Raw genomic sequence first — 26,417 nt, 5'->3', positions numbered from 1 at the left:
TTTTTTTTTTCTTCCTATTTTGCTCTGCTCAAGTTTATTATGGATCTACAATGGATTTTTAAACCTGAACTTATTTCCTCACCGTTCTACAAATGTTAAACTAACAGCTGCTGCAGTACCTGGTGATTATTGCCAAGGAAACAAAGATTTTTCATTGAAGCCTAAATCCCTTTCCCTCTCAGCTCCACACCCCAGTCACAGCATGCCCAGAACCACGGGAACATCTCAGCTTCTCTCCTTCCTAAATCCACCTTGCCCTGCTCAGGGGCAGATCCTTCAGCAGGGTAAGGTCAGATGGGTGTGGGGGACATGAAGCTGGGGGGATTTAAGTGAAAAGTCCACCAGAAATCCCAGTCTAGTGCTTCTCTTCACTCCTGAGAGGCTGGAAGTGTGTGCTGGGAAGCTGGACAAGGTCTGATGCGTGTTCCTTGTGTAGCTACAAGTGTATAAATCCCAGAGAGGAAAGCAGGGAGACACTGTGATGGTTTTTTTGTGTGTTTAATGGTTCTGATTCTACTTCCAGCTCCGACTTCTGCTCCTGTGATTGTTCATTTCCTTTAATAATTCATTACATCACCCAATCTTATGCTGTTAGTAATAAATATTAAATACCCAAGCTGTGATGCATGAATGAGATATTTTCTATTTTGTAAAAGGATCCTTGGTTTAGAGTTAAATGTCAATTAAAAGAGGAATATAAAAAATGATGCAGTGCTACTGTGAGTGCTGGAATGAATGAAACCTGGTTTCCTATGGATTTGTGGCTGGATTTTGACAGGTGTAAGGAAGGCATTTGAAGGCAGCTTTTTCTGTGGTTGGGGGCAGATTTTTTTATGCCTACTAAGGAGTGTGTTTAGTGCCAAGAGAAGCTGAGATCCTGAATCCATTTTTATAAAACTTCCAGGAGCTTCATGTCTCAAATTTCTTCTAAACTCAGAAAAAATTTGATCAAGAACTTCCACACCTATCAGGTGCAACACGAAGATGAGGAACTGAGAAAAACAGTAACAAACCATCACAGGGTGATATTTTCTGTGCAAAAATTCATTGCTTACTTAATCCAGTTTTCATTTTAAAATTTTCTACTTTAAGATATGTGTTCTGTGTGTTCTGAAGAAGATCCCCAAATCCTGAAGTACTTTGTGTGTAACAGCTGGAAGTTGCCAGGCACGAACTGAGAGTTTATCCCAGGAAATCATATTCCAATCTCTGTTCTGACTTACATCCTAAAGCATCTCCTGGACTTGAAGAATCATATGAACAAGATTAAAAATTAATTTTGTCCATAAAACCCAGGAATGGTCCTGAAATTACTATTACATGTGATTTCCCCAATATTCTGCAAAGTGGTGCAAACAACTTGGTGACTGATTAGGGGTTTTGGGGACCTTGTGAGAAAATCATGTATTTTATTTGGCTCCTAGCTTGTGAGGTGTCATTTCAACATTTCAGTCAGTCAGTTAATATCTTTTAATTTAATAATAACCCTGACAACTGGGCTCAGACACAACCTTAGTAAGGCTTAGGAGCACTGGGATCTGAAAAAAAAAATGCTCCCTTGGTAAAATAAAGCACAATTAAATAACAAGTTGAGTCTTCCTTCTTTCTCTGGAGACTCTGGATTTTGCTGCTCAAAAGCCAGTTGGAACAGTTAGTGATCAATCCCAGCATTTCAATATAACATTGCTAATACAGAAATCAATAATAAGCAGAGGTGAAAATTGGTTGATACATATTCAGCTGGCTGGAGGAGAGAAAAAAAATGGAAACATTTTGATATTAAAAGCACTGTGACATTTTCATCTAACAGAAGTCTGGTTTTTTACTCTGGTTTTCTCTTGTTGCCCAGAGAATTTGTGGTTTCCACATCTCTGGAAGTGTCCAAGGCCAGGTTGGACAGGGCTTGGAGCAACCTGGGCTAGTGGAAGGTGTCCCTGCCCATGGCAGGGGGTGGGATGAGATGGACTTTAAGGTCCCTTCCAACCCAGACCATGCTGTGAATCCATGGTTCTCCTCTCTTTGTTTTCCCCAGGGTGGTGTTCCTGGAGGATGGCAGCCTCAGGCTCTCCAACATCACCAGGGCAGACGCTGGAGTGTTCACCTGTGTGGCAACAAACCAGTTTGGAGCTGCCAGGAATTCAGGGAACCTGGTGGTGAAAGGTACTTTGGGATTTTCTTTTGAGCTTTAAGGTCCCTTCCAACCCAAACCACTCTGTGATTCGAACTTATAACTCTCTTTTTTCCTTAATGTTCTTGTTTTCAGCGCTCTCAGAGTTACTGTGGCCTGCAGGGGTGAACTCCTCCCCAGCCTGCTGCATCTGGTGATGGGAAATCTTTTCCATACTCATCTTCTGAAAGATCAATTAGCACTGATGCAGCACAAGGGGTGATCTGAGATGATGCCACAGCACAGCCAACAATGAATAAACCAAGAAGTTTAGGGTTTAGGCAGCTCTTTGTTAAGGTTCTGTACCATTTCACATGTCACATACATTGGAGTGATATGGGAAAATTACATTAAAACATGAAAAAAGAAATATTTAGTTTGGCATTTATGAAGTTTATTAAAACACTGAGTAACAACATGGTATAAAAATGATCTTGTTTGCAGGGAACATTTGTTTTTGTTTCCCCTCTGGAGAAGTTTTGGCTGTTCAATTATAGGCCTCATTGCTTCAGCATTATTTTCAACTGAAATGTCAGAACTTGGAAAAGCATATCTAATGTGCAAATTAAGTTTATTGCTGCTCATTGAGTTGTTTATTCTTTGTGGAAGAAGTCTTTATTACACCTCCAGCACTCACAACATCTTCTCTCTTTTCTCCTCTGGAATGAGATTTGCCATGTAATGCATGTCTGCTGTTGCTAAGCAAGATAGATAACACAGAACCAAGAGCTTTTAAGAAGCTTTTAAAAGTATTTGAGGTGGAAGTCTTGGAGACAAATCCATAAAAGAAGCAGAAAATATCCCAGAAGTGAACACTGCATCAGTGGGATCACTGAGTGTGAGGAGGATGAAAAAGAGCTACAAGAAGATGATAATACCATCAATAAAATTAATGTTTTCCCTCTAAGTGTCATTTATGCAGTTCTTTTTCAGCTGTGGGAATAAGAAGTACAAGAGGACAAGCAAGAAGAGAAAACTTTGTGGAGGTTTCTCTGGAGTTCCCAGATACTTTTCAAAATTATGTATTCAAAGTTCCCTGCACTCCTCAGTGGAATTACTACATCGGAGATTTATGGAGCTGAGTTTTTTGCCAGCATGTGCTGAAATCAGTGGAGTTGTGCCAACAGAGAGAGAACCTGGCCCTGGAATCATCTGGAATTTATGGCATGTGACACACTGTTCCCAGGGAGAGGAAGAGATCTCTCCAAATTAATGATGGAGTATCTTTAAGGCAATCCTCTGAGGCCACAGCATCTCTGCAGACCTTGTCCTCAGCTCCTGGTGGAGATGCCACAGTGAGGACAAGGCTGTGAAGAGTAATCAGAGTGTGCAGAGAAATCTGGGTGTTCCAAGTCTGAGCTTCACAAGGGGAACCTCAGACACTCTCTGGATGACACCAAAAACCCCAAACTAATTTGTCCCTAATAATACAAATCAGACAAATTCTTTCTTTGTTTCCCTTGGAAAATGTTTCTTGATGAGTGCATCAAGTATATCTCTGCTATATCACTGAATGTCACCAAACTAGTGAGATCCTGTTCTCTTTTTAAAATTAGAAGAAAATGCAACATTCTCCCTTGTTTCTACTCACCCCCTGCCATCCAGTCCCTCACCCAGTGACCAGAGCAGCCCAGATCCTGGGAAGAAACCCTGGAAGTTTCTACCTCCACTCACACACTAATCTGTGACCTCAAAGCTGGGGACAGTGTGATTGAAAAGAGGTTTGAAGGTCAGGGGCTGGATCCCCTTCCTGTCCCAACCCTTTGGAACCACAGCCTTGGGAAAACCAAACTCCTGAGGCCCTGGCACAGGTTGCCCAGAGGAGCTGTGGCTGCCCCATCCCTGGAACGTCCAAGGCTGGGTTGGAGCAACCTGGGCTGGTGGAAGGTGTCCCTGAGGTGGAACTGGATGAGCTTTAAGGTCCTTTCTAATCCAACCCAGCCTAGGATTTGAGGATTTCTGACACAGAGTTAAGCTGTGATGACACTGAACTAATACAGCCCGTGCACATTTTCTTCTCCCCCTCTCACATTATTTTCAGAACAAATTAATATTGTTGAAAGGATTCTGCTCTCATTTCATACAGGTGTCTAAATTCTCCCTATTTTATAACACTTTCACACACAAAAGCTTTATCCAAGGGAATTGCTTACAACAAAGTGGTTGTTATCTCTAATCTGCCTGCCAGTCATATCAACACAAGTGAAGCCATATAAACCCATTTCTTTCCCCTTCAGCGAGTTAATACTTCCCTTAATAAGAGCTGCAAGCTTGTTTCTCAGTGTAATGGGTTAAAAATGATCCAAAAAATAGTTTTCCTGCCTAGGAAAGTATCTTTGAAGCTGTAACCTAAGCAGTGCTGTGTAGTAAAGCACCACTAACATTAATATAGATTAAGGATGGCCATGTATAAAGGAGGTGAAGATGAACAGCAATTTTGCTTTTGCTGCAGTTTCTGCTCAGGAGAGATTTTCAAGTTTGAAGATGTTTTTAAGAGTCTTAATGAGGTCTGTACTTTCTGAGTTGAAATCATAACTATCGATTATGGGTTTGCAAAGTAAAATATGACTAATTTAGAATGTTGCCCTGGACATCTGCTCACTCTTAGAGGCACACAGGGCTCCTTGGGTTGGTACTGGCAAAGCAATGGGCTACCCACAGGCAGGAGTGTTCTGACATCATCACTGTATTAGAGATAATTTCCTTTATTATGGAACATTTGGGCCAATCCTTCAAGATCTATTATTTTTATAAGCATTTTAATCAAAATGATCTGGGTTTTGTCTCTGCAGAAAGGACTGTGATCACTATTCCACCCTCTGACACGGATGCAACAGTTGGAGAAAGCATAGTCCTGCCCTGCCAGGTGTCCCACGACCCCTCCCTTGCCGTGGTGTTCACGTGGTCATTCAATGGCCAGAGAATTGAGCTGAGTAGAGGAATAAATCACTTTGAAAGGATTGGAAGGGTAAGTTTCCCAAACTCCTCGATGAAACCCTTTGCCACAGTCTTCAGACCACACAAATATTTACCACAATTCTCCCATCCCTGTTTACATGCCTGGCAAATCACTGTTTCTTTACAAGGGCTGCAAACATTTATTTCTCTTCCCTAAATTTCAGAAAAGCACTTGAGTTATTTGTGGAGCCATAATAAAAATGTCCACATGAAAGAAACTGATGAGAGCTATGAATATTTTAATTTAAAAGCTGAATTTTTTATTAATATTGAGCAGTTTATAAAAATGCCCAGAACGAAAAGCACGTTGTGAGGGATTAGTTTACCTTTTTTTTTTTTTGGTATCTCCAGGAATCTGCTGGGGATTTGATGATAAGAAATATTCAGCTCCATCATTCTGGGAAATATGTGTGCATGGTGCAAACAACTCTAGACAGTCAATCTGCAACAGCAGATATCATTGTGAGAGGTATGTCTGTTAAATGGGGACACATATATCTTCAGGAGGAATCCCAAATTCCTACCATCAGCTCTTGTTTGAATGACCCCAATATCAATTCAACGTTTCAATAGTTAAATGCTTTATATCTTGTACTCTTGGCACCAAAATTGATTTAGATTTTGGCCAACATGGTCCTGGTATTCACCCAACCCTGGTCTGCCATGGGCTCTTTGGAAGGCAACGTTTTCTGGCCACACAGGTCCATGTGGTCCCCTAATTTCACTTCCTCCAGGCATCTCTGGGTCCCTGTGCAGGTTGGGAAAATCAAGAGGCCTCATTCCTTTCCTCTGTTTGGAGATAATATGAAAAATATTTTCTATGGGCAACTAACTCAGCTTTTAGTGCCAGCAGGGAGGGAAATGCTGGGATGGGGTAGACCTTCTAAACCCTCAGAGAAATCAGAAATCTGTGTAGTGCCCCATCCTTCATTCTCCCTAAACCTCAGTTTGAATTCAATAGGAATTCTGAGGATGCTGGATGGTTCAACAACAGACACATTGAGTAACTTTCTTTGCCAGACAAAAACAAAACACTTTCCTTTGTTTGTAGTTTTCATGTTAGCAACCGAAAGACATTCATTTTCCTGACTCACACACCCTCATTCCCTATAAAAATGTAATACAGGCAAGGAGCCATCACTTAGAGATTGTGCTGCTTCTATGCCACTGCAGCTTCATGAATAATTCCACTGGCTTGGGAAAGTAAGACCTGCCCAACCCATTCCAGCAACGAATCTTCTCTTCCCAATACCTTCCTCTTAAAATGCTGATCATATCAGGCCCCCCAGGTCCACCAGAAGATGTTAAAGTTGAACATGTTTCTAGCACTACTGCTGTGTTATCCTGGAAGCCTGGAGTAGAGAATAACAGTCCAGTCCAGATCTACAGTGTCCAGACCAGGACTCCGTTCTCGGTGGGATGGCAGGCGGTTTCCACAGGTGAGAAATGGGGGAGTTGCCCGGAATTCTTTTTCCTATACCATCAATTTGTACCTCAAAAATCCCCTGTCGTTGTCATGTTTGGTTTTTTAGCTCCTGAAGTCATTAATGGCAGGACTCACAAGGCCACGGTGGTTGATTTGAGCCCTTGGGTTGAGTACGAGTTCCGTGTGGTCGCCAGCAACAGCGTTGGGATTGGGGAGCCAAGCAGACCATCAGCTCTCCTGAAAACCAAAGCTGCAGGTAAGTCCCTGCTTTCTGGCAGTTTTTTCCACCCAGACACATTGTCAGGTCCCAGATGTGGGAATTTCTCTGCAGCAGAGCTACTCATTCCTACAGGATTATTTCCCATGGGCAGGGAACTTCCCCTAGAGAACGTTACTGGACAGGGCTCTGAGCAACCTGGGCTAGTGGAAGGTGTCCCTGCCCATGGCAGGGGTGGAACTAGAGGTCTTTAAGGTCCCTTCCAACCCAAACCATTCTGTGCTAAAGGCTGGAGCTGGCCCATGCTTCCTCCCTTTGCCATGTCTCAAAATATATCTAATCCCTAACCTGAACACAACCTTTCGCTCAGGCAATTGAGGAACAACATTTGTGTTCTTCCAATTAAAACCAAGCTTATCCCTTGCTCAGGGACCTGCATATGAAATGATAACATCAGCTGTCTGACATATCCCAGCACAAGAAATCAAACACCTCTGTTTGATATCTGAGCATCAGGAGGAGCAGGATATTGGCTTTAACTGGAGGAAATGACTTAGAGCATCCAAATCCCACTGGCTCCAGGGTGAGATCCTTACTATCTGTCTAACCTCTACCCATTTATCTTCTGGAACTTGGCAACTCATGGGAAGCAGACTCATTCTTGGGTGACTGACAGGGTCAGTCCTTTGACCCGCTCAGTTTGGCACAATTTATCTGAAGCCCAAACCTTTGGTCTGTTTAATGTTTCTCCAGCCCCCTGCTTATCAACCCTCTCCCACCTCTAAAATCAGTGTTTATAGGGTTGAAAGCAGTAAAACGGAAGCAGCTTTTGCAATCCACTTTTTCTTCTCTGTTTCTCTCACTTGCCAAGCTCTGAAGTTTGCATTTCAGGACAGGACTCAAAATGGAGTATTGTACCTCATACAGAAGAAAACACATTTTCCTTAGAAAAGGGGATCTATTTGTTTCTCAAAGTAGAGTCATAGAATGGTTTGGGTTGGAAGAGACCTTAAAAACCACCTTGTTCCAACCCCTTGCCATGGGCAGGCCCACCTTCCAGAGGGGTCAGATTTCTTAAATTTCCCAACAGATTATCACAGACATATATTCTCCATCACATGAAGCCCAAATTAGTCTTTCTTGCTGTTACCAGGGGCTTTGTAAAATGTGATATTCAAAACCAGCTATAAAGTCAGTAAAAGCTTTCAACTTTTAAAGTTTTTTTTAATGTATTTCTTTTTTATTAGAGGGATTCACAGGGTTAGGGCTACAAAGAGAAAGAAACAACAAAATTCGTATTATTTATCATGGCAATAACACAAGGAACATTATTTCCTTACAGTGTAACACTGTCTGAAGTTTAACAAAAGGAAGAGCAAACCTCTCTTCAGGTTTTAGTTGCTTAACCCCTTCACTGCTGTAAATAACTCTGTCTCAAACCATTGCTGTGCAATTATCTTATTTTTTTACTCAGAACAGGAGACTGAAAGCAGTAGGACAGTGGGGACAGCAAACAGCTGGCCAGGAAAGGGTGAATTTGAGCTTCACTGTTGTAATAACAATTTTGCCAGCTGAAATCAGAGCATTAGTAGATTTGTGGATGCAAATGAGCCACTGTTCATTTCATTAAAATGGAGCTGTGAATTAATTGAGCCTCTGTCAGGGCATTCAGCTGTGAATTTTCATCTGTTTCTCAACTCTGACCCAGTTGAGGCTCCACTGAGCAGTGGTACAAAATTTCCCCCATGCAAATGTAGTAAGTACTGAACACATTTAACACATGAGCTAATTGAGCATCAGTTGGATCATGAAACAGGGAAACACAAGGCTTGAAAGTCTGTTTTGCCTTTTTAATGCAGCTCTTGTCAGTCTGAGATTATTTGCCTCTGATGTGCACAAAGACATTGACTGTGAGTGACAAAACCCTCCAAGAGAGCCCAGACTGTTTGCACTTACACTTGCTTCTGTGGCTGCACAGCAAAACTATCCTGAAATTCCTGCATTTCTAGAGAGGGGGAAATCAGATAAAGTTTTACATGTGGAATCTGGAATATGTGGAAACTGGAATCTAGAATGATAGCGGGTTGACATCACTTTCTGTGAGCTTCAGGTGTTGGTTTTGTTGTCACCCCTGGAGCTGGGCTAACACTGGGTGGGTGGAAGGGAAAGACAAGCAGATATGGCCAAACTTGCCAAAATCTCTGAAAAAGCTTCAGAGGCACAAATATCCCACCTATTTCTGCCCCATCTTCAGCCCTGACTCCACACATCAGGATTTTAGACGGTGAGAGCTGAATAAAGGGGTTGACAGAACAATCATGGAATTTCTAAAGGCAGCACCAAGGCTTTGGAGATGGCACCAGTCCAAATGTCTCATGGAGGGTTCCTGTCTCTGCCAGCTCCAGGGTTGTCCTCCTTTTTCGTACTTCTCTAGCAGGTGACAATAAACATGATATCATAGAATCACAAAATCATAGAATGGTTTGGGTTGGAAGGGACCGTAAAGATCACCCAGTTCCAACCCCCTGCCATGGGCAGGGACACCTCTCACCAGCCCAGGTTGCTCAGAGCTCCATCCACCCTGGGCTTGAACTCTCCCAGGGAAGAGTAAGAGGCAGGAAATGCTGAGAGTCTGTTTGTCCCTCCACCAAGAGCCTTTGGGGTGATGAGAAACCCCTTCAGCCTCCAACACCAACACAGAGCCTGATCTCAAGCCTGTACCTCTGGTGCCAAACACCTGGGGCAGTGCTGGGGAGATCAAGCTCTAAACAACCAACTTTGTGTCCCTTACAGTCTGGGGAGAAGGATAAAGCAAAGTGTGAGCTTTGAATTTCCTAAGAAAAGCATCCAACCAATTAAAAAAAATTAATATATTGCTCCAACAACGTGTTTACCGAACAAATGCATAATTAGTAAATCAGTAGTGTTGCAGCTACAGTCTGAATGGAACATCATTTTGCCAATTAGTTGATGAGGCATAATAATGTCAGATACTTGATGCTCCAAGCTTCTTTAATTAATTTTTTGAACCAGGGTACTCATGTATCAAATACATCTGTGGCTTCAGCCTTAGAAACTTGAAAATGTGTAAACATAATTTCAGTTCATTTAAAACAGGCTGTTATGCAGTGGAATCCCTGTTCTACCTGTTGGAAGGTGGAATAGCTGCATGTGAGCTGGGAAAGGCTCTGATCATCCAGCTGGAAAGACCTCCAGAATCATCCAGTCCAACCTTTGACTGGTCACCACCTTGTCCAGAGCACAGCACGGAGGTGTGGCCTCAGCACAGAGGGACAATCCCTGCCCTGCTCCTGCTGCCACGCAATTCCTGATCCAGGCCAGGTGCCATTGGCCTTCTTGCCCACCTGGGCTCATGTTCAGCTGCTGGTGACCAGCACCCCCACCAGATCCTTTCCCAGCTTTCCACCCTCTCTTCCCTAAACCTGGAGTGCTCCATGGGGCTGTTGGGATGCAAGTGCTGTACCTTGTGGAATCTCAGACCACTGGTCTCATCCCATGGATCCAGCCTGTCCAGATCCCTCTGCAGAGCCTTCCTGCCCTCCAGCAGAGCAACACTCCCACCCAGCTTAGTGCCACCTGTGAATCACTGAGGGTGGCACTCGACCCCTTTGTCCAGATTATCCATAAAGATATTAAACATGGTGGTCCCAGTCCTGAGCCTTGGGGAACCAGATCATCCATAAAGTTATTAAACAGGACCAGCCCCAGTCCTGAGCCTTGGGGAACCAGTCACAAGCACCAGCATCTTTTCTTCCCCAGTTCCTGTGGTGGCACCAACAACCATCAGTGGAGGAGGAGGGAGCCGCTCCGAGCTGGTCATCACATGGGAGGTAATTAGCTCAATTAACCTAAGCTGGCTAATGGGGGAGAATGTGGGTGAAATCACAGCCCTGCTGAAATCCAAAGGCTTTTTTGGTCACTGGCTGTGGCTGAGCTTGGATTTCCCCCTGCATGTGGAGAGAAAGCAGCCTGTAAGATATACAGCAAGTTTGCTGCTTTAGAGCCAACAATTTATAAAAATAAACAGTTTAAGGGGCATGTTGTAAAGATGTTTAGAAGTCTGTATAACCCTCTTATCTCCATTGTACAGGAGGTGCTTAACACACTAATCTGCTTGGCCATTTTCTGCATTTACATTTTTCCTACTTTTGTTTACATGTTTCCCATTCTGGAACACTGTGCTGACAAGACATATCCTATTATGTGTTAAAGGAGATGAGCCCTTTAATTCTCTAGCACTCCAGTGAGAGGAAAGAATACACATTTTTAGAACCTTTAATACCATACAAGTTGCAAAGGGTGAACACAGGTCATTTCAGAGGGTGCAAAGTGAGTGGTGTGGGAAGGAACCCTCCTTGTCCAGCCAGCCAGCAGCTCCCACAGGAGTGGGGATGAAGGCAGGCAGCCTCTGGGAGCTGATGGGACAGGTGCTTGGTCAAACAGAAAAAAATCAGATCAAAAGAAAAAATAATCCCCACTAGATAAATGTCACTGCCAATGTTTTCCCCTCCCCACACACTGCAAACAGTGAAACTTCACTTTTCCTGGATTAAGTTCTCCTCCATCTGCATTTTCACTCTTTTTCTTTTTTTTTTTTTCCATTTTCTCCTCTACTGATTTACTCTTTGGGAGCAAAAGAACATGAAAATCAAAAACAGCCTGAGAGATCTCAATCAAATTATCCTGTTGGACTCCACAGTGTGTCACAAAAAATAGTCAGAAGAAATACTAATTATGCCCAGCTAACAACGCTGAACACAACTCTCAGCTTTCTGTGATGCACTCACTAAGCATCTTGATTAAATCCGAGGTCACAGAAGCCTCAGAAACAAATTAAATGCTCTAGAAAGTAACTTGAACTCTTATAAATCCCCAGGGCACCATCCTCCCTCACACTTAACTCTCTCAGGGCTGGAAAAGAGATGGAAAAGAGCATATCGGGGAAATCAATGTTTGTAAAACACTTAAGGAAAGACACGTGTGTTACGTGTGAGTTGTTATTAGAATTAGAAGGAAATTATGGAGAAAAGAATAAAATAATTGCTCTGAAAACTTCTGAGGTTCTTACCTCATTCCTGCTCCCAGGAGTTTCTCTGAAGGAGAAGGGGTTGGAGACAAAAACCAGGCTCTGCCCCTCTGTCTTCCTCTCTTTTTTTCACCATTTTCCATGCCTGTTTTTCCATGCCCCTCACTCTGATGCAAGCATCTGAAGTAAATGAAGTTTTACTGAGAAACTCTGCTGGCTTTGTTTCATAAATGTTCCCTTGCTTTGAGAAGCCAATGTGGAAGTCTCATGCAAACAATGAAGCTCATGCTGGACACGGTGTTGATGTAATTGCCTGTTCAGCATGAGATATTCCTAAATATCTTGACATGAGGTTTTATTAATGGAAACATTCATTTTGCCATGTTGCCTTACAGTAACATTTCTGTTCTAAAAACTTAAGTAAGAATGTGGCCCTGCACTTGAGACTTTCTCTTTGCTAAAAAAAAAGACATAAGTACTGTACTCATATGCAGCAATTATACAGCTGACACATATTTCTGTGTGTACATTTGCTCCTTTCCCAATTCTTTTTTGCCTCTAAAATCATTTATTTAAAATTAGCATTCCTATACTCCTTTGGGGGGGAAAAAACCCCCCAGCTTCAACTTGTACTGAGTAAAATGCTTTTAATTTTGCAAACTTCATGCCTGAAAGAGAATCACTTTAAAGGAGCTGATCAGATCTTTTGTTTCTGAATTGATTGCCTCGATAGATTTATAATTTTGATTTTTGTTTCAATATTACATTGACTGATGGAGCAAACATTATTATCTTCTCTGAGGCACAGTCAGCTAAATCAATACCGGGAAAATATAGTCAGAGAATGAAGATTCAATTAAAACAGTGTATAATTGCAAACATTTATTGACTGCCCACCTTGTCACCGCAGCCGGTTTCGGAGGAACTCCAGAACGGGGAAGGTTTTGGCTACATCGTCATGTTCCGGCCCCTGGGCTCTGCCACCTGGACAAAAGCAGCCGTGGCCTCGGTGGAATCCAGCAAATATGTTTATAGGAACGAGAGCATCACACCTCTGTTCCCTTTCGAAGTGAAAGTTGGTGTCTACAACGACGAGGGAGAAGGGACCCTGAGCTCCGTATCCATCATCTACTCAGGAGAAGATGGTAATGTGTTACTCCAATTAGTAGTGGTTGTGTAGCACCAGTGGGTCCCAGACGTGATCAGGGATTTAGGGAGCCTGTTTAAGCCTGCTTATTGAATATTGACAAGAGACATGAAACAGAAGATGGGAAATGGAAGTAAAAAAAGCCATGGGCAGATTTTCAGGATCATTGACAGCAGAGGGCATGTCTCAATGATTTGTCCCCAGGGTGCTCCTGCTGAATGTGCTGCAAAAATCAGACATTCAAAGGTGTAGCTCTCAGAGGGTCTAGTTTTTCAGCCCACTCAGTGCAGCTGATTTTCATCTCCTCTGAAAATCTGGCCCAGCAGGCGGGTAAAGACCAGCTTTAAACCCAGGTTTTGTCGATGTTCCACGATAAGTAGAGATTGCACCAGGCTTCCTGAGCCTCTGCCTGCTGCTCCCCAACACCTCTTCCTGTTGCATTGACTCTCCCTCCCTTTAACACCGCCCACGTCCCACCAGCTGTGTTCTCCCCGTGTCCCAGAGCCTCAGATTGCTCCCGTGGCGGTGTCGGCGCTGAGCGTGTCGGCGGCGGAGGTGGAGGTGTCCTGGCAGCCCCTGGCGTGGAACCGGCACACGGGCAGGGTGTTGGGCTATGAGGTGAGCCTGGGGTGGGGCTGACCCCTCATACGTGGCCCTCTCCTGCCCACCTTGGCATTCTGGTCCTTCATCCCTTGCTTCCAAGCCAATGGACAGTGGAGCTCTTCCCCTGATTCTCAGTAGCAATATCTCACCTGAGATAATCAGGAGCATTTCCAGCCCGGGGCTGCAGCTCTGGCCCAGAACTTCTGTCATATAAATGAAAACTTCAAGATTAATTGAAGTTTAGTATCCCATTGTGAGGGATACCATAGAAGTTTAGTATTTTGAGGGATACTGTGCAAGAACTTCCTCTTGATTCCCAAATCAGAGCTCCTCTCCCAAATCCATAATGTTGTCTGAGGACCAAGAGGTGCTCAGGTACCCATCAGGTTTTATACCCCGCTAGTTTTGAGTACAAAAGGTCCTGTATTCCTTGAAATCTTCCCTGTCACCATGTCTGCTTCCCAGCCACACCTCTAGTTGCTGGGAAACGATGACTTGCCTGCTCTTTGTCCTCACTTTCCAGGTTTTATATTGGACAGACGACCTCAAGGAAAGCACAGCCGGGAAAGTCAGAGTCAGCGGGAATGTAACAGCCAAAAACATCACGGGGTTGAGAGCTAACACATTGTACTTTACAACAGTCAGGGCTTACAACACTGCAGGGACAGGGCCCTCCAGCCCCCCCGTGAATGTCACCACCAAAAAATCACGTGAGTACTTTAATTGGTGCAATGAGTGTCCCAAAGTCCCGGGTGTGGCGGTGACATTTCAGCTCATCCCTGTCCAATGTTTCAATATAAAAGAAAACTGGATCCCAAACTTCATCATAAAATCAAACAACAAAATCCGTGGCTAAGAAATGAGTTTCCTCTTGTCCTTCCATCAGGAAGGATTTCCGTTTCCATTGGGATAGAGGAGACTTGCTTTCAGGGGATTTCAAAGTCATGCAGAGTCAATGAAGGAAAGATGTTCCACAGGCCAAACAATAAATTTGGGTGTGAGAATATGCTGGTTTGGGTTTTTTAAAAAAAACTGTTGAATGCTCCAAATCCAGAGTTTTTTTGAGACCTCTAAACTGCATTACAGAGGGCAGCATAAGGGATAAATTCATATAAATGCTATTTAATCATTATTTTTTTAAGATTTTCTGCAATTGTAGAAACAAACCTCGTGCTGTGTTTTTTTTCCTTGGACTATATTTTCCCAGCAAACAATTGATCAACCCTTTTGCATGAAAGGGAAATATTTCTCCCAGCTTTCACCGGTTTTCCTTTTGTCTATGTGCTGTTCCAGGCTATTACTCCAAGTGCAGGACAAGAAACAACTTGTAAAATTAATTAATTGACTTTTAATTACCACAAAAACATCTTTAATGTAAATAAAATAAATCCAAATAAAGCCAGAGAAGATATTTCTTAAGGACTCAAAGAGAACTTATCCTTGGAAGTGTCCAAGGCCAGGTTGGACAGGGCTTGGAGCAGCCTTGGATAGTGGGAGGTGTCCCTGCCCATGGCAGGGGGTGGAATGAGATGGTCTTTAAGGTCCCTTCCAACCCCAAAAATTCTGTCATTTTATGAATCTTCTCACAGTCCATTTCTCAGTGAAAATAAACTCATCTCTGGAATTTTTTCTCTCTATTCCTCTGTGCATAAGAAAGACAAGTTAAAGACAAGGTAGTGGAATGACAAGACATAGAAGGAATAAATTTGCTTTTGTTTTACATCGACTTTATCTGCTGTCAAATTCGGGCTCGTGCTAATGGTTCATTTAAAAATTAAAGTCAAAATAACCTTTTTAATATTTAAATATATAGATTAAATTTTTAAGCTCTGTCTCTGCGAGATGCAAGCACTTTCAATATGAGATAATATGTCAGGAGAATACAAACAATGTGCATCTGCAGCAGGAGATGGAGCTCCAAAGTAATAGCTCTGTCTTCCTGCTCAGCCTCCAGGATCCCAACATTCTCTGCAGCCCATTATTGCAGAGACTAAGCAAAGCTGAAATGATCCTTCTTGCCAGATAGGTGCAATTCTGATTGAAACATACTTATCTAAGATCAATTTGAGGTCTAAGTTGACATCCTGGTTTAAGTTAAAACTACTCAGGCGAGTGGAATTGATGTCCTTCCATGGACACACAACTCCATTAGGAGCTGTTCCCTTCTGCTTCTTTACTTGTGGAGTTCAGAAATTCCTTTGCTTTTCCTTTTGCCTTACAAATATATTCCTGCAATATATCTATATTTTACAGATATTAGAGATATTTTGCCTGCATAAAGCTCAGCTCAGTGCAGCAATAAAGCCGAGTGTAACCTAAACCATGAGAGGAACTTCATTAACTTAATAAACTTAAGCAGATACTTGACACTCCTATTATTCCTTGATGATGTTGATTACAAGAAATTAATTGAGGAAATGATCTGCTAATCTTAGACCTGTTTGCTGTGGTTCTGTTTGAGGATATTACTATGGATTTGGGGAAGTGCTGTGTTACCATTTATTCTGTTTCCTGGCTTAAAAAAAGCCCAGGTAATTTTGTTTTGAAAATCCTCCTGGGGTGGTTTTTCAGCCCAAAGACCACAAATTAAGATGTCTTTAAATTTCTATGCTAAAGAGCTTCGAGCAAGGCAATATTCCCCCATTTTGGAGTGATTTCAAGACTTTTCAGAGCACAATGAAGCATCTGACATTCTTTACCTCTTGTGATTATTTTGCTCTCCAATTCCTTATACAAAACATTCGCTGAAAGCAATGAAGAGGTTTGAAGCAACACTTAAACAAATTTGTTATTTTATCTATGTGAATGGATATAAATGCCCTCAAAATGAAAAGGAATCTTTGTCCCACACTGGCAGTGTGGCTGATGGAAGGACATCCATGGATACTCACCTGGGAGCTTCACCAACACCTCCTTTCCCTTCCAGTGGGATGGATTAAACTTCTCCACCATCACGAGGCAGAGAGATACGAACCAGCAGGCTCCACCAGTTTATTTTATGTCCATGAAAAATGAAAGAAATTGTGGAATGTTCCCAAACAGTGTTTTCTAAGTTGCATCTATTAATCATCAACTATAGGAACCGCAGGGAGAAGAGAACGATTCCAGAAGCTGAGCATTTTGGAGTCAGGGCTGGGATGCTCAGAATGTGTTTCTCCAAATCTCTCCCCCTATTTTTAATTCTGTTCAACTCCTTATTTCCTGTAACCCCATCCCCCCCCAGTGCCACCCTCCTCCCTGACAGGTCCAGGAGGACACAGCACAGAGCAGGAGATGATGATGTTCCAAACCTGAGCTGCAGCTCAAAGGCACAGTTTCCACCTCCCATGTTCACCCGGGATTTCAGGCACTTGTAGGCAAATTTTCAAAGCCCTGGCACTTAGGCACAAAAAGCCTTTGAAAAACTCCTCTCAGCCCATTGTGCTGAGAATTTATAAAATCCTACAATGTTTCCTGCTGGATCAGGTGGAGGCTTTAATGTGCAGCTCTTTGTAACTTCATGGCTGATGAAAATCTTGTTTGCTCTTAGTTGGAGCTTTTACTGAGACCCACAAAGCAAAACACCCTCTTGTATATTAAAATACAGACAGGAACAACATTTTACTTCAACCAAATCCATCAAATATAACTTGAACTGTCAGACACTCTCAGGCTGTTCCTAATTTTGAAAATGAACCCTCACAGCAAATGGTTCTGTGCTATGAATAGGTTTTTATTCTGAGTAACTCAAGAGCAATGATGGACTGGAAAGTGGGTTTTTCACTCTTTTAGGTTTGAATCCCCCATGCATTTGCTTCTCTCATGTCAGCAGCTCACTCAACTACACTATCAAATTAATATTCACTTGTATCTTATGATTATCAGCATCTTTTTCTTTTAAAGCACCGAGTCAACCCCCAGCAAACATTGCCTGGAAGCTGACAAATTCCAAAATCTGCTTGAACTGGGAACATGTGAAGACAATGGAGAACGAGTCAGAGGTGTTGGGCTACAAAGTAAGTCTTTACCTCATTAATCAGACAAGTTATTTATAATAGCTGTAAAAACAGGGATTTGCAGTTCTTGAGCTGTCAGATGAGTTCTGGATAGAAAAGGTGTAGCAGAGTGAGGTCTTGTTTAAAGGTGTGTCCAACTTCCACATTTACAGAAGAGCACAAGTGTATTGGATAAGGATTTCCCAATCCTAATTTTAAGAAGGTCCCTCTGAGCAAACACAGGCTCTGCTGAGAGAAATTGGGGATGTCTCATCCCTGGAAGTGTCCAAGGCCAGGTTGGACAGGGCTTGGAGCAACCTGGGCTGGTGGAAGGTGTCCCTGCCCATGGCAGGGGGTGGCACTGGATTATCTTTAAGGTTCCAACCCTTCTGTGAGATTTTATGAAATTTGGGATAAATGCCTGTTGTGATATCCACCAAAAAATCCTGTAGAATATATTTCCATGTTCTAAATTACTTTTAATGCTCTTCAGGATGCTGAAAGTGCTCTGAAAACTTCAGGACACGACAGAAGAATCAAGCAAAAAAAAACCAAACAAAGCCAAAACCAACATTAAAACTTAAAAATAAACGAAATAACTCTTGTTTTCCACTCCACTTCTCCTTAGATTTTGTACAGACAAAACAGACACAGCAAAGCACATATCCTGGAGACAAACAACACTTCAGCTGAACTTCTGGTCCCGTTTGAAGAAGATTATCTCATAGAAATCAGAACAGTCAGCGATGGTGGGGATGGCAGCAGCAGTGAGGAAATTAGGATTCCAAAAATATCAAGTAAGTGAGACATTTTTTTATTCCTCTCTGAATGCTGTTGCATAAGAAGAAATCTGTGCCTCCAAGTACAACAGATTAACAGCCTTCCCGTGGCCAGAGGTGTCCTCCCTCCTGGTGAGTCTCTGAGATTCAGTGGAGGAGAAATTATTTTGCACAACACCTTGTTTTTGGTGTGGTTCTCCATCTCCCCTTGCCCATAGTGCTCAGGGAAGGAAAAAGAAATGAGATTTCTTGCCAAATGAGAAGTCAAAACTGCAGCTTTCACACAGCTCTGGAGCTCTGCTAGGACAGAGAAGCCCAGCTCTGCTCCTTGGCTGGGGTGGGGTGGCCCAAGATCCAGCCTTTGCTCCCAGAAATACCCTATTCTTCATGAGAAATGGAGCATTTTTATATAATATATATATATATATATATTTATAATAGGTATAAATATATATATATATATTGCAACAAGCCCCTCCTAAAAGCAAATATTCATTATTGGAGATAATTCAAACCCTCCATGGAAGTGCTGCTACAACTTAATAAATAAATAAATAAATAAATATAATATTTTGAAAATAGGACAATTATTATGGTTATGTCAGAATGCATAATAAAAAGAAAGTTTTGACACAAATTTACCTCTGTCTGCTTCTGTTTCTACAGGTTTAAGCTCTGGAGCAACAAAAGCATTCCAAAGGCTAAACCATATATTGGCATCTGGGACCCTGCTGTTGAGTTCTGTTCTTGTAACCCCTTTTCCTTCATGATTAAAGCAAAGCTCAGCCATGGACTTTCAACAATAAAACCTGTAGATTTTATCTTAATACTTCACCATGACCAATATTCCTGGTAAAGAACCAAGTGGGGCTGGGGGAGGGAGGTACAAGTGGTCTGTCATTAAGGAAATGTTATCCATGTGACATGAATTTTTGAAAATAAGCTTTGAAATGACTGGATAAATGTACATTCATTAATTAAATGGAGCGGTGCCAAAGGTAATTTGGGATTACAAGGAGGGTGGTCTCAAATTTTTTACAAGTAGTTCTTACTGAAACCCCATTTAATGGTGTGTCAAACATGAAAGGCTGTGCTAAGCTGCTACAACTGAGGGAAGAAGAGAGTTGCAGTTTCTTGTGATGTGGATATTATTTATCTCCTGTTCTTCAATGTAACCTGTTAAAAAACCCCAACAATTTTCAATCAAATAAAAGCTATTTGTTTACTTTTTACACTCATCTGCATTAGAGAGGGTGTTGTAAAATGCATTATTTGGACTATTTTCTATAGAAATGGGAAACTTGAATAAAAAGAATCAAATGTACCAACTCAAAGCCCATTGAATTCCAGAGAAAGTCTTTCTGTGGCATCAGCAAGCCTCGAACCAGACCTGAAGGAAACCTCCTTTTATAACACCCTAACCCTCCCAATATTTTTTAAAAGAATCTCTCTGAATGGGGGTGGTGATGTCCGAGCACGTGAATGAGTAAAAGAAGAGAAGTTCATCTGTACATGATAATTATTCAAACTGCATAATAAATATATTTCTTATCCATGAGTGTGGGAGGCCAAATTGACAGGGAGAGAGTCTAAAATGTGAATTCCTAGAGGAAGCTGCCAAAACTTTGGTACCTCTTTAAGGTCCCCTCCAACCCAAACCATTTTAGGATTCTATAATCACTCACAGACCCCATAAGTTGGACTTCCAGGGGAAAATAAAATAAAATGAAATAAAATAAAATGAAAAATGATAAAAAAATTGCAAAACCACAGGAAGCAAATATCACTTCATAGAATCATGGAATCATAGAATTACAGAATGGTTTGGGTTGGAAGGGACCTTTAAGATCACTTACATCTGATGATGTTCAATAATCCCCACGCATTTTACAGAGGTGATAATTATTTGTTTGAGTTTAAAAGAGCTTTTTATATCACCCCTTTCCATCAGGTCTCCAGCAGGACCTTTGTTCACTCACAGACCTCCTTGTGTCCATTAAGCAAAGAGTACACTTTATTTTCCTTCATTAAACTGAGCCTAAAACTCTTGTATTTCATAACAGAACTGAAATCCTTCCCTTAAGTTTACACAAAACATCTTTTTATTCGAGTGAAAAGAGATTTTCTGCAGAGTAGTTCCATGCAGCTGAATACAGAAGGTCTGAGAGATGCTTAATTACCAGGAGGCTCTGGAAATAAAACGCCACTTTTAGAAGCCTGTCCTCTGGGATTTCTGCAAAGATCATAATCACAGGAGTTATTAGGGAGAGGTTTAACACAGCTTTCTCAAAAGAAGAGAATGATTTAGAAAGAAGTGGATGTGGCATTAAAAATCCTGGTAATACCTTAATGAAGTAAAAACATTTTTTCCTGGCGGTGGAAGCAAACAATGAATCGCTTCTTCAGATCTGTGCTCTGTTCTCTGAGCAGCACTGAGGTCCTTTTCTCACTCTGGAGGAGCCAAATCGGGCTCTTTAACCTCATCATTTTTACATCAGGTTTGTTTTGTTACTCCCATGGGAGCAGCCCTTTGGAAAGGAAGGAGTAATCGAGGAACACCAAGAACATGAGTGAAGCTATTCCCTTGCTGAACTCCCTTCAAAAGGCCTTCCAAGTGAATATTTTGCCTCAGGAGAGGAATTCCAAATATTCTTTAGGAGAATTTTAAAAATATTTATATTTAAAATTAATATTTATATTTGTATAAATATATTTATATTTATTTATATTTATTTATATTTTTGAATATCCTTTAAATATTGCTATAATGTCAACCCATCCTCCCTAAATCCTTGTACCCCTCTAACTTGTGCAGGTTCATTTTCTTCCCTTCAGCTCCCCAGTTCTTTTTTGGTGCCTCACCAGGACAAAACTGAGTCTGAGCTGCCCAAAGCAGTGGAATTCCAGCTTTCCATGTTATGTGAAAATGTTATTAAAGCAGCTGATGCTGGAAGAGTTCAGATGGCCTTCATTAAAAAGGAAGAAAAAGGGTCAAAAAGTAGTTTTGTCACTCATAGTTGCAGGAAAAACTGCAGAAATAGGAACAGCACAAATCCCCTCAAACCAGAAGACAAAATGAAAACTGTGGAAGAAGTCAAACAAAAAACTCTGCAGTGCTCCTGATTTTTAGCAACCAGGAAGATGAATTAAACACTCCACTCAAAGGTACCCAAATTAGGAAAACTTGGGCCCAGTTCTACCAGATTTTAGAGGCATCAGATCTAAAATCACCACACTTCAGAGGCCCCAGATCAAATCACAGCCAAAATTTTCAAAGAGCTGGAACAGTAATACCTATTTTCTTTTGATAACCCAAGCAAAGTATCAAAAAATGAAAGAAACTCACAGTCAGAGATTTTCCTTTTAAATTTAACACATCAACAAAATATTTCTCCATGAAAAAAGCAATTTTGAGTCTATCCAAACGTTTCCCTTCACTCCAAACATGATGTTTCTTTGAGATTTATGAGCGTTTAAACTTTATTTAACGCCTTCTCCCTTTTTTATGGGGCAATTTCTGAATAGGAATGGCAAGAAACTAAATAAAATAGCCCATGTGGGCTATTGCACCAGCCCCTAAATCAACATTATCCTGAAGTGCAGAAACTCTCTGTGTTTCCAGCGTGCCGTTGGAATTCTGCCCTGGTGACGACTTGACACCGAGCTCTAAATCACACTTAGGAATAAATGGGTTGTAAATGTGGAAAAAGATTGTATTAATATGTGAATGCACCTCAGTCACAGAGAATTCCCCCCTGGTGATTTGCAGGGCTTGTGTGGAGGGGAGAATTCACCTGCTCAGGGAGGTTTGGGGGATCTCTGCTCCCTCCTCAAGCCCCTCCGTGGGTTTTTGTCCCTTTAGGGAACACATTTCCAACCCTTTGCTTTCCCTGGTCAAAAGATAAGGCAGAACTTGCCCTGTTCTGAATAAACCAATGGTTTTCATCCCCTCCAAGGATCATCCCTCACAATTTCCCTTGAAGTGGCAAAAAGCTGCTGCATCTCAGGGCTCCCAAATCTGATGTCTCAAGTGCCTGTCCAGGTGTAGCCACAATAAAAGGGAATCACAGACTGGTTTGGGGTGGAAGGGGCTGTAAAGCCCATCCAGTGCCACCCCCTGCCATGGGCAGGGACACCTTCCACCAGCCCAGGTTGCTCCAAGCCCTGTCCAACCTGGCCTTGGGCACTGCCAGGGATGGGGCAGCCACAGCTTCTCTGGGATTCTGTGCCAGGGCCTCCCCACCCTCCCAGGGAAGAATTCCTTCCTAAAATCCAAGGCTGTGTTTGCCTTTGGGTGAGTGTGGATTGAGAAGTGATGATACCAACAGGGGACTGTTGAGCTGCTCCAAAGGATGAGGAGCTCTCCAAAGCACAGCTCGGGTAGGAACAGGCACTACCCATGGTCTGTGCATTGCTGGTGCCAGGGAGTGACCCATCCCACCTCCACTGAGCTGGGACAATCCCTACGTGCCACCTTCTGCTCCTGCCTGGGAGTTAATGGAGGGATAACACTTCCAGAATTGTTCCAAACTGAAAATGTGAAAGAGTGGCAAATGATGCATTCAGAAATGTCTCTAAAAATTTAAATAAAGTTGCAGAGACTTCATATAGAATGGCCCCTGGCCATCTGCAGAGTATATGTAAGGATTTGACATTTCTCTTGCTCTGACCATTATCTAATCCAAAAACCAGGGGGGAGGGTGGGGAAATCAAATTAAAATAGCTTGTATAAAATCTCCCTTGGACAAATTTACCACGAGGAAAAGGTCAGTTGGACATTTTGACAGCATGGTCCAGCAAGGGCCTCTAAATGGCTTCAATCATTCTGGTTTTTTTTTTAATATGAACTTTATTCTATCAGTTCATAGGACTTAATACTTGAAAATATGCCTGATGTAGCAATTAAAATGTCATATTAATCACACTGTTATCTATTGTTTCTTTACTTAATCTATTCTGTAACACCAATATATTTCAGTACTGAAAACCAGCTACGAACGTCCATCATCCTTAGAGGACAAATTGGAGCAATTCTGAAGCACAAAAGGACACCAGAAGTTTTTTATAAGACTCATTTAAGGCTCTGGAATTGTGGCACTTGAGCAAATCCAGCTTCCCACAGCCGGTGTGGGAGGTGGGCCAGGTTAATTAAGGCCCTGTCGTGCCTGGCTCTGGTCCCTGCTCTGCCAGAAAGGGCTGCTGTGACCCCGACCTGCTCAGAGCACATCTATTAATTATTGCACTAAAGCTTGAAACCTCCCTTCAGCCCATCCCCACCACCTGTGCCCATCCCTGCTGCATTCCCACTCATGTTGGGCACAACTCCATGGCTTTCATCACCTCCTTCTTTCTGCACAACACGTTCAGACCCACAGTGAAAAGTCCAACACAAGTTTTCCAGAATTATTTCCCTGTTTTACCTCCTCATGCTGGTTTTCCAGCCACATTCCTGGAGCAGAGGGACAGCCTGGTGCCAGGAGTCCCATCTCCTCAGGCACAACCTGATTTTTCCCTTACAAGCCCTGTGTCCCAAGGCCCTGCATTGGACTATGTTATGGTGACACGTTAAATAAAAATTGAGATGCTTTGGTGGAGGTTTTATAAGAAAAGGAGATACCTGGAGAGGCAAAACCTCCTACAGCTCTTGGGGCTGTAAAATAACCAGGTGGCAGCTCAGCTTTCCCTTCTTTTCTCTGGGCACTCCTTCCTCTTCATAGAAATCACAGAAACCACAGAAATCACAGAAATCATAGAAATCACAGAAATCATAGAATCACAGAGTGGTTTGGGTTGGAAGGGACCTTAATGATGATCTTGTTGCACCCCCTGCCATGGGCAGGGACACCCTCCACTAGCCCAGGTTGCTCCAAGCCCCGTCCAGCCTGGCCTTGGACACTTCCAGGGATCCAGGGGCAGCCACAGCTTCTCTGGGCAACCTGTGCCAATACCTCACCACTTTATTCACCCTGTCTTTTCCTCCAGAGGTGCCACACAATCCCAGAAACCTCCTGTTCCAGGTAGATTTGAGTGAAAGGATATTTTCTGGAGCTCTCACTGCAGTAAACTTTGTGTGTGAGTGTGTGAGCATTACTAACATGATTTAATTACATTATTCTGCAGCTTTGCTATCCCAGAGATTTTAAAGAGAAACAGCACAAATCTTTCCCGGGTCCCACTGCCCTCAGCAGATTTAAAGCCTGTGCTGTTTGAGTGGGCTCAGAATTTATTTGAAAGCCTTCTTACACCAGTACAATTTATCCACAGAGATCAGCAGTTTACATCCTATTGATTAATGCAGTTATTGATTTATCCTGTGATTGTACTGCCTGGGTTTATACAGCCCTGGAAAGTGCTATTTTCCAGGAGTGATTGACTTCTTTCTTTATTGACTAAAATGAGCTGATAAAAATCATCCAGTGGCTGAGCTGGAAGTACTTTTTTTGTATTCCTGCTTCCAGCAGAGAAAAGTAGGAGACAAATGCTGATGCAGAGCAGAGCAAAGAAGTTACAAGGCTTAACCCCTGTGGAATTACCCTGCCTGGGTTAAATCCAGCCCCCAGCCTTAGCCAGGTAGCAGCTGGATGGCTGGGCTGGTAAAAAGGCAGTCAGGCATTTGAATTTTGAAGAGGAGGATTATCCTGATGCTCCTTCTCCTCACTCCAGCAGGTGAACACATTTTTCAGAGCTCACTGCTCCTCTCAAAGCTGCTGTCACTGTCCCCTTCACCCAGCAAGGGCTTGGGAGCTGCAGTTGGGCTCTTGAGGAAGGCTCAGGGCAGCCCAGGGTCCCAAATGACGGAATGTTGAGTTTCCTGCTGTTTTAGGGAACGTTCTCCTGCAGTTGGAGCTTTTGGGAGGTGCTGATGTGGCTTTGCAGTGCCAGGAAGTGGATACAGCAGCCCTTTGTCATGGCTGTTCCAACATTTTCCCAATTAAGGAAAGAACCCCTTGACCCTAAAACATTTGGCTAATTACATCTCATCAGCTCTTAGCTGCTGTCTTGATTGAACTGCCCCAACAGGCCACCCTGGCCAAGCAAATCTCACTTTCCAACAAATACTGGAGTGAGGAACCAGATCCTTCCAACCACCCATCGAAGAATCACAGTTTCCTGTCTGGAGGATGAGTCATTTTTACTCTTATTTCCTGTAATCTGTTCTGCAGGCAGTTTACTATTACCTTTTTATATATATATATATATATATTTGCATATTTGCATTATCTGGTGAAATATAAAAAGTAAAATTCTTATAGATGGATAAATAGCTTTATAGAGAAGGTCTATAAACCCACACTCTCTATTTCACAAATATTCTCTAACAGAATAATTCTGCCAGGCCACTGAGTTTTACAAGCCTTTGAAAACTTCCCTTAAAGTCTGACTCCTAAAATAGGCCTTTGCTCCTGTTTAATATACACACACCTCTCTCCCCATAACCAAGTATCACAACTAGAAGAGAGAACTGTGTTCTGTACCTATTTTATTTTTGGCAAAAGGTGAAGTTTATTCCATTAAGTAATGGATTTAATGCAGAGAATAGTTTGGGTTTATGGATTTGCATTTTCACTCCTTTCCTCAGAAGGGATTTCTCTCTCCAAGGAATGAATGCACAGCTCTGAAGTGGTACCCAGTGGGAGGGGCACAAACATCTCCTGCAGCTTTACCTGCCCACCCTTGGCAAGAATAAAATTAAGAGTAAAAGTAAAAAAAAAAAATTAAAAAGAAAAGATAGTAACTAAGTGAGTTTTACATATATATTTATAAATATATATATATACACTCACAAATATATTTATATATATGTATATATAGGGAGCAGAAAATAGAGAGCTGTGCAATGAAAATAGCACCACATTTCTTATTTTTCCTCTCTGCCTGAGACTGAAAATCATGAGAGTGATTCTGCAGTAGCAGGTAGTGTAGAGCAGACATTGCTATAATAATTTGTCTAATTCAGCTCTGGCACCACATTCCTAAGTAGGAGCTCCCAATCATTCCTCTGCATTAGATTGTGTGTTCCTTCCTCCAGTGGCTGGAAGATTCCTGCCATAAACACATCCAGCTATAAATACATCCCTGGCTCTCTCACTTATTAGTTG

The 26,417-nt window shown here is 42.3% G+C and overlaps 1 protein-coding gene across 5 annotated transcripts in view; it reads left to right on the top strand.

The window, feature by feature from the left end:
- Positions 1 to 19,890, top strand: part of CNTN6 (contactin 6) — a 130,338-nt gene extending 110,448 nt beyond the window's left edge. For all 5 annotated transcript variants that reach the window (XM_051788642.1, XM_051788640.1, XM_051788641.1 and 2 more), the window contains 12 exons: positions 2,033 to 2,160; positions 4,960 to 5,135; positions 5,477 to 5,594; positions 6,406 to 6,564; positions 6,658 to 6,807; positions 10,549 to 10,619; positions 12,726 to 12,960; positions 13,465 to 13,580; positions 14,089 to 14,275; positions 17,448 to 17,560; positions 18,168 to 18,336; positions 18,985 to 19,890. In XM_051788642.1, coding sequence (XP_051644602.1) covers positions 2,033 to 2,160; positions 4,960 to 5,135; positions 5,477 to 5,594; positions 6,406 to 6,564; positions 6,658 to 6,807; positions 10,549 to 10,619; positions 12,726 to 12,960; positions 13,465 to 13,580; positions 14,089 to 14,275; positions 17,448 to 17,560; positions 18,168 to 18,336; positions 18,985 to 19,088 — 1,726 coding nt within the window. In that variant the 3' untranslated portion in view covers positions 19,089 to 19,890. The remainder of the gene's footprint in view (positions 1 to 2,032; positions 2,161 to 4,959; positions 5,136 to 5,476; positions 5,595 to 6,405; positions 6,565 to 6,657; positions 6,808 to 10,548; positions 10,620 to 12,725; positions 12,961 to 13,464; positions 13,581 to 14,088; positions 14,276 to 17,447; positions 17,561 to 18,167; positions 18,337 to 18,984) is intronic.
- Positions 19,891 to 26,417: the final 6,527 nt, after the last annotated feature.

The sequence above is a fragment of the Manacus candei genome, unplaced genomic scaffold, assembly GCF_025592945.1.
Source record: "Manacus candei isolate 608988 ecotype Guabito, Panama unplaced genomic scaffold, ASM2559294v1 h1tg000025l, whole genome shotgun sequence".
Lineage (NCBI taxonomy): Eukaryota > Metazoa > Chordata > Aves > Passeriformes > Pipridae > Manacus > Manacus candei.
Note: the sequence above shows the minus strand (reverse complement) of the source record. Positions and strands in the feature narration are given on the sequence as shown.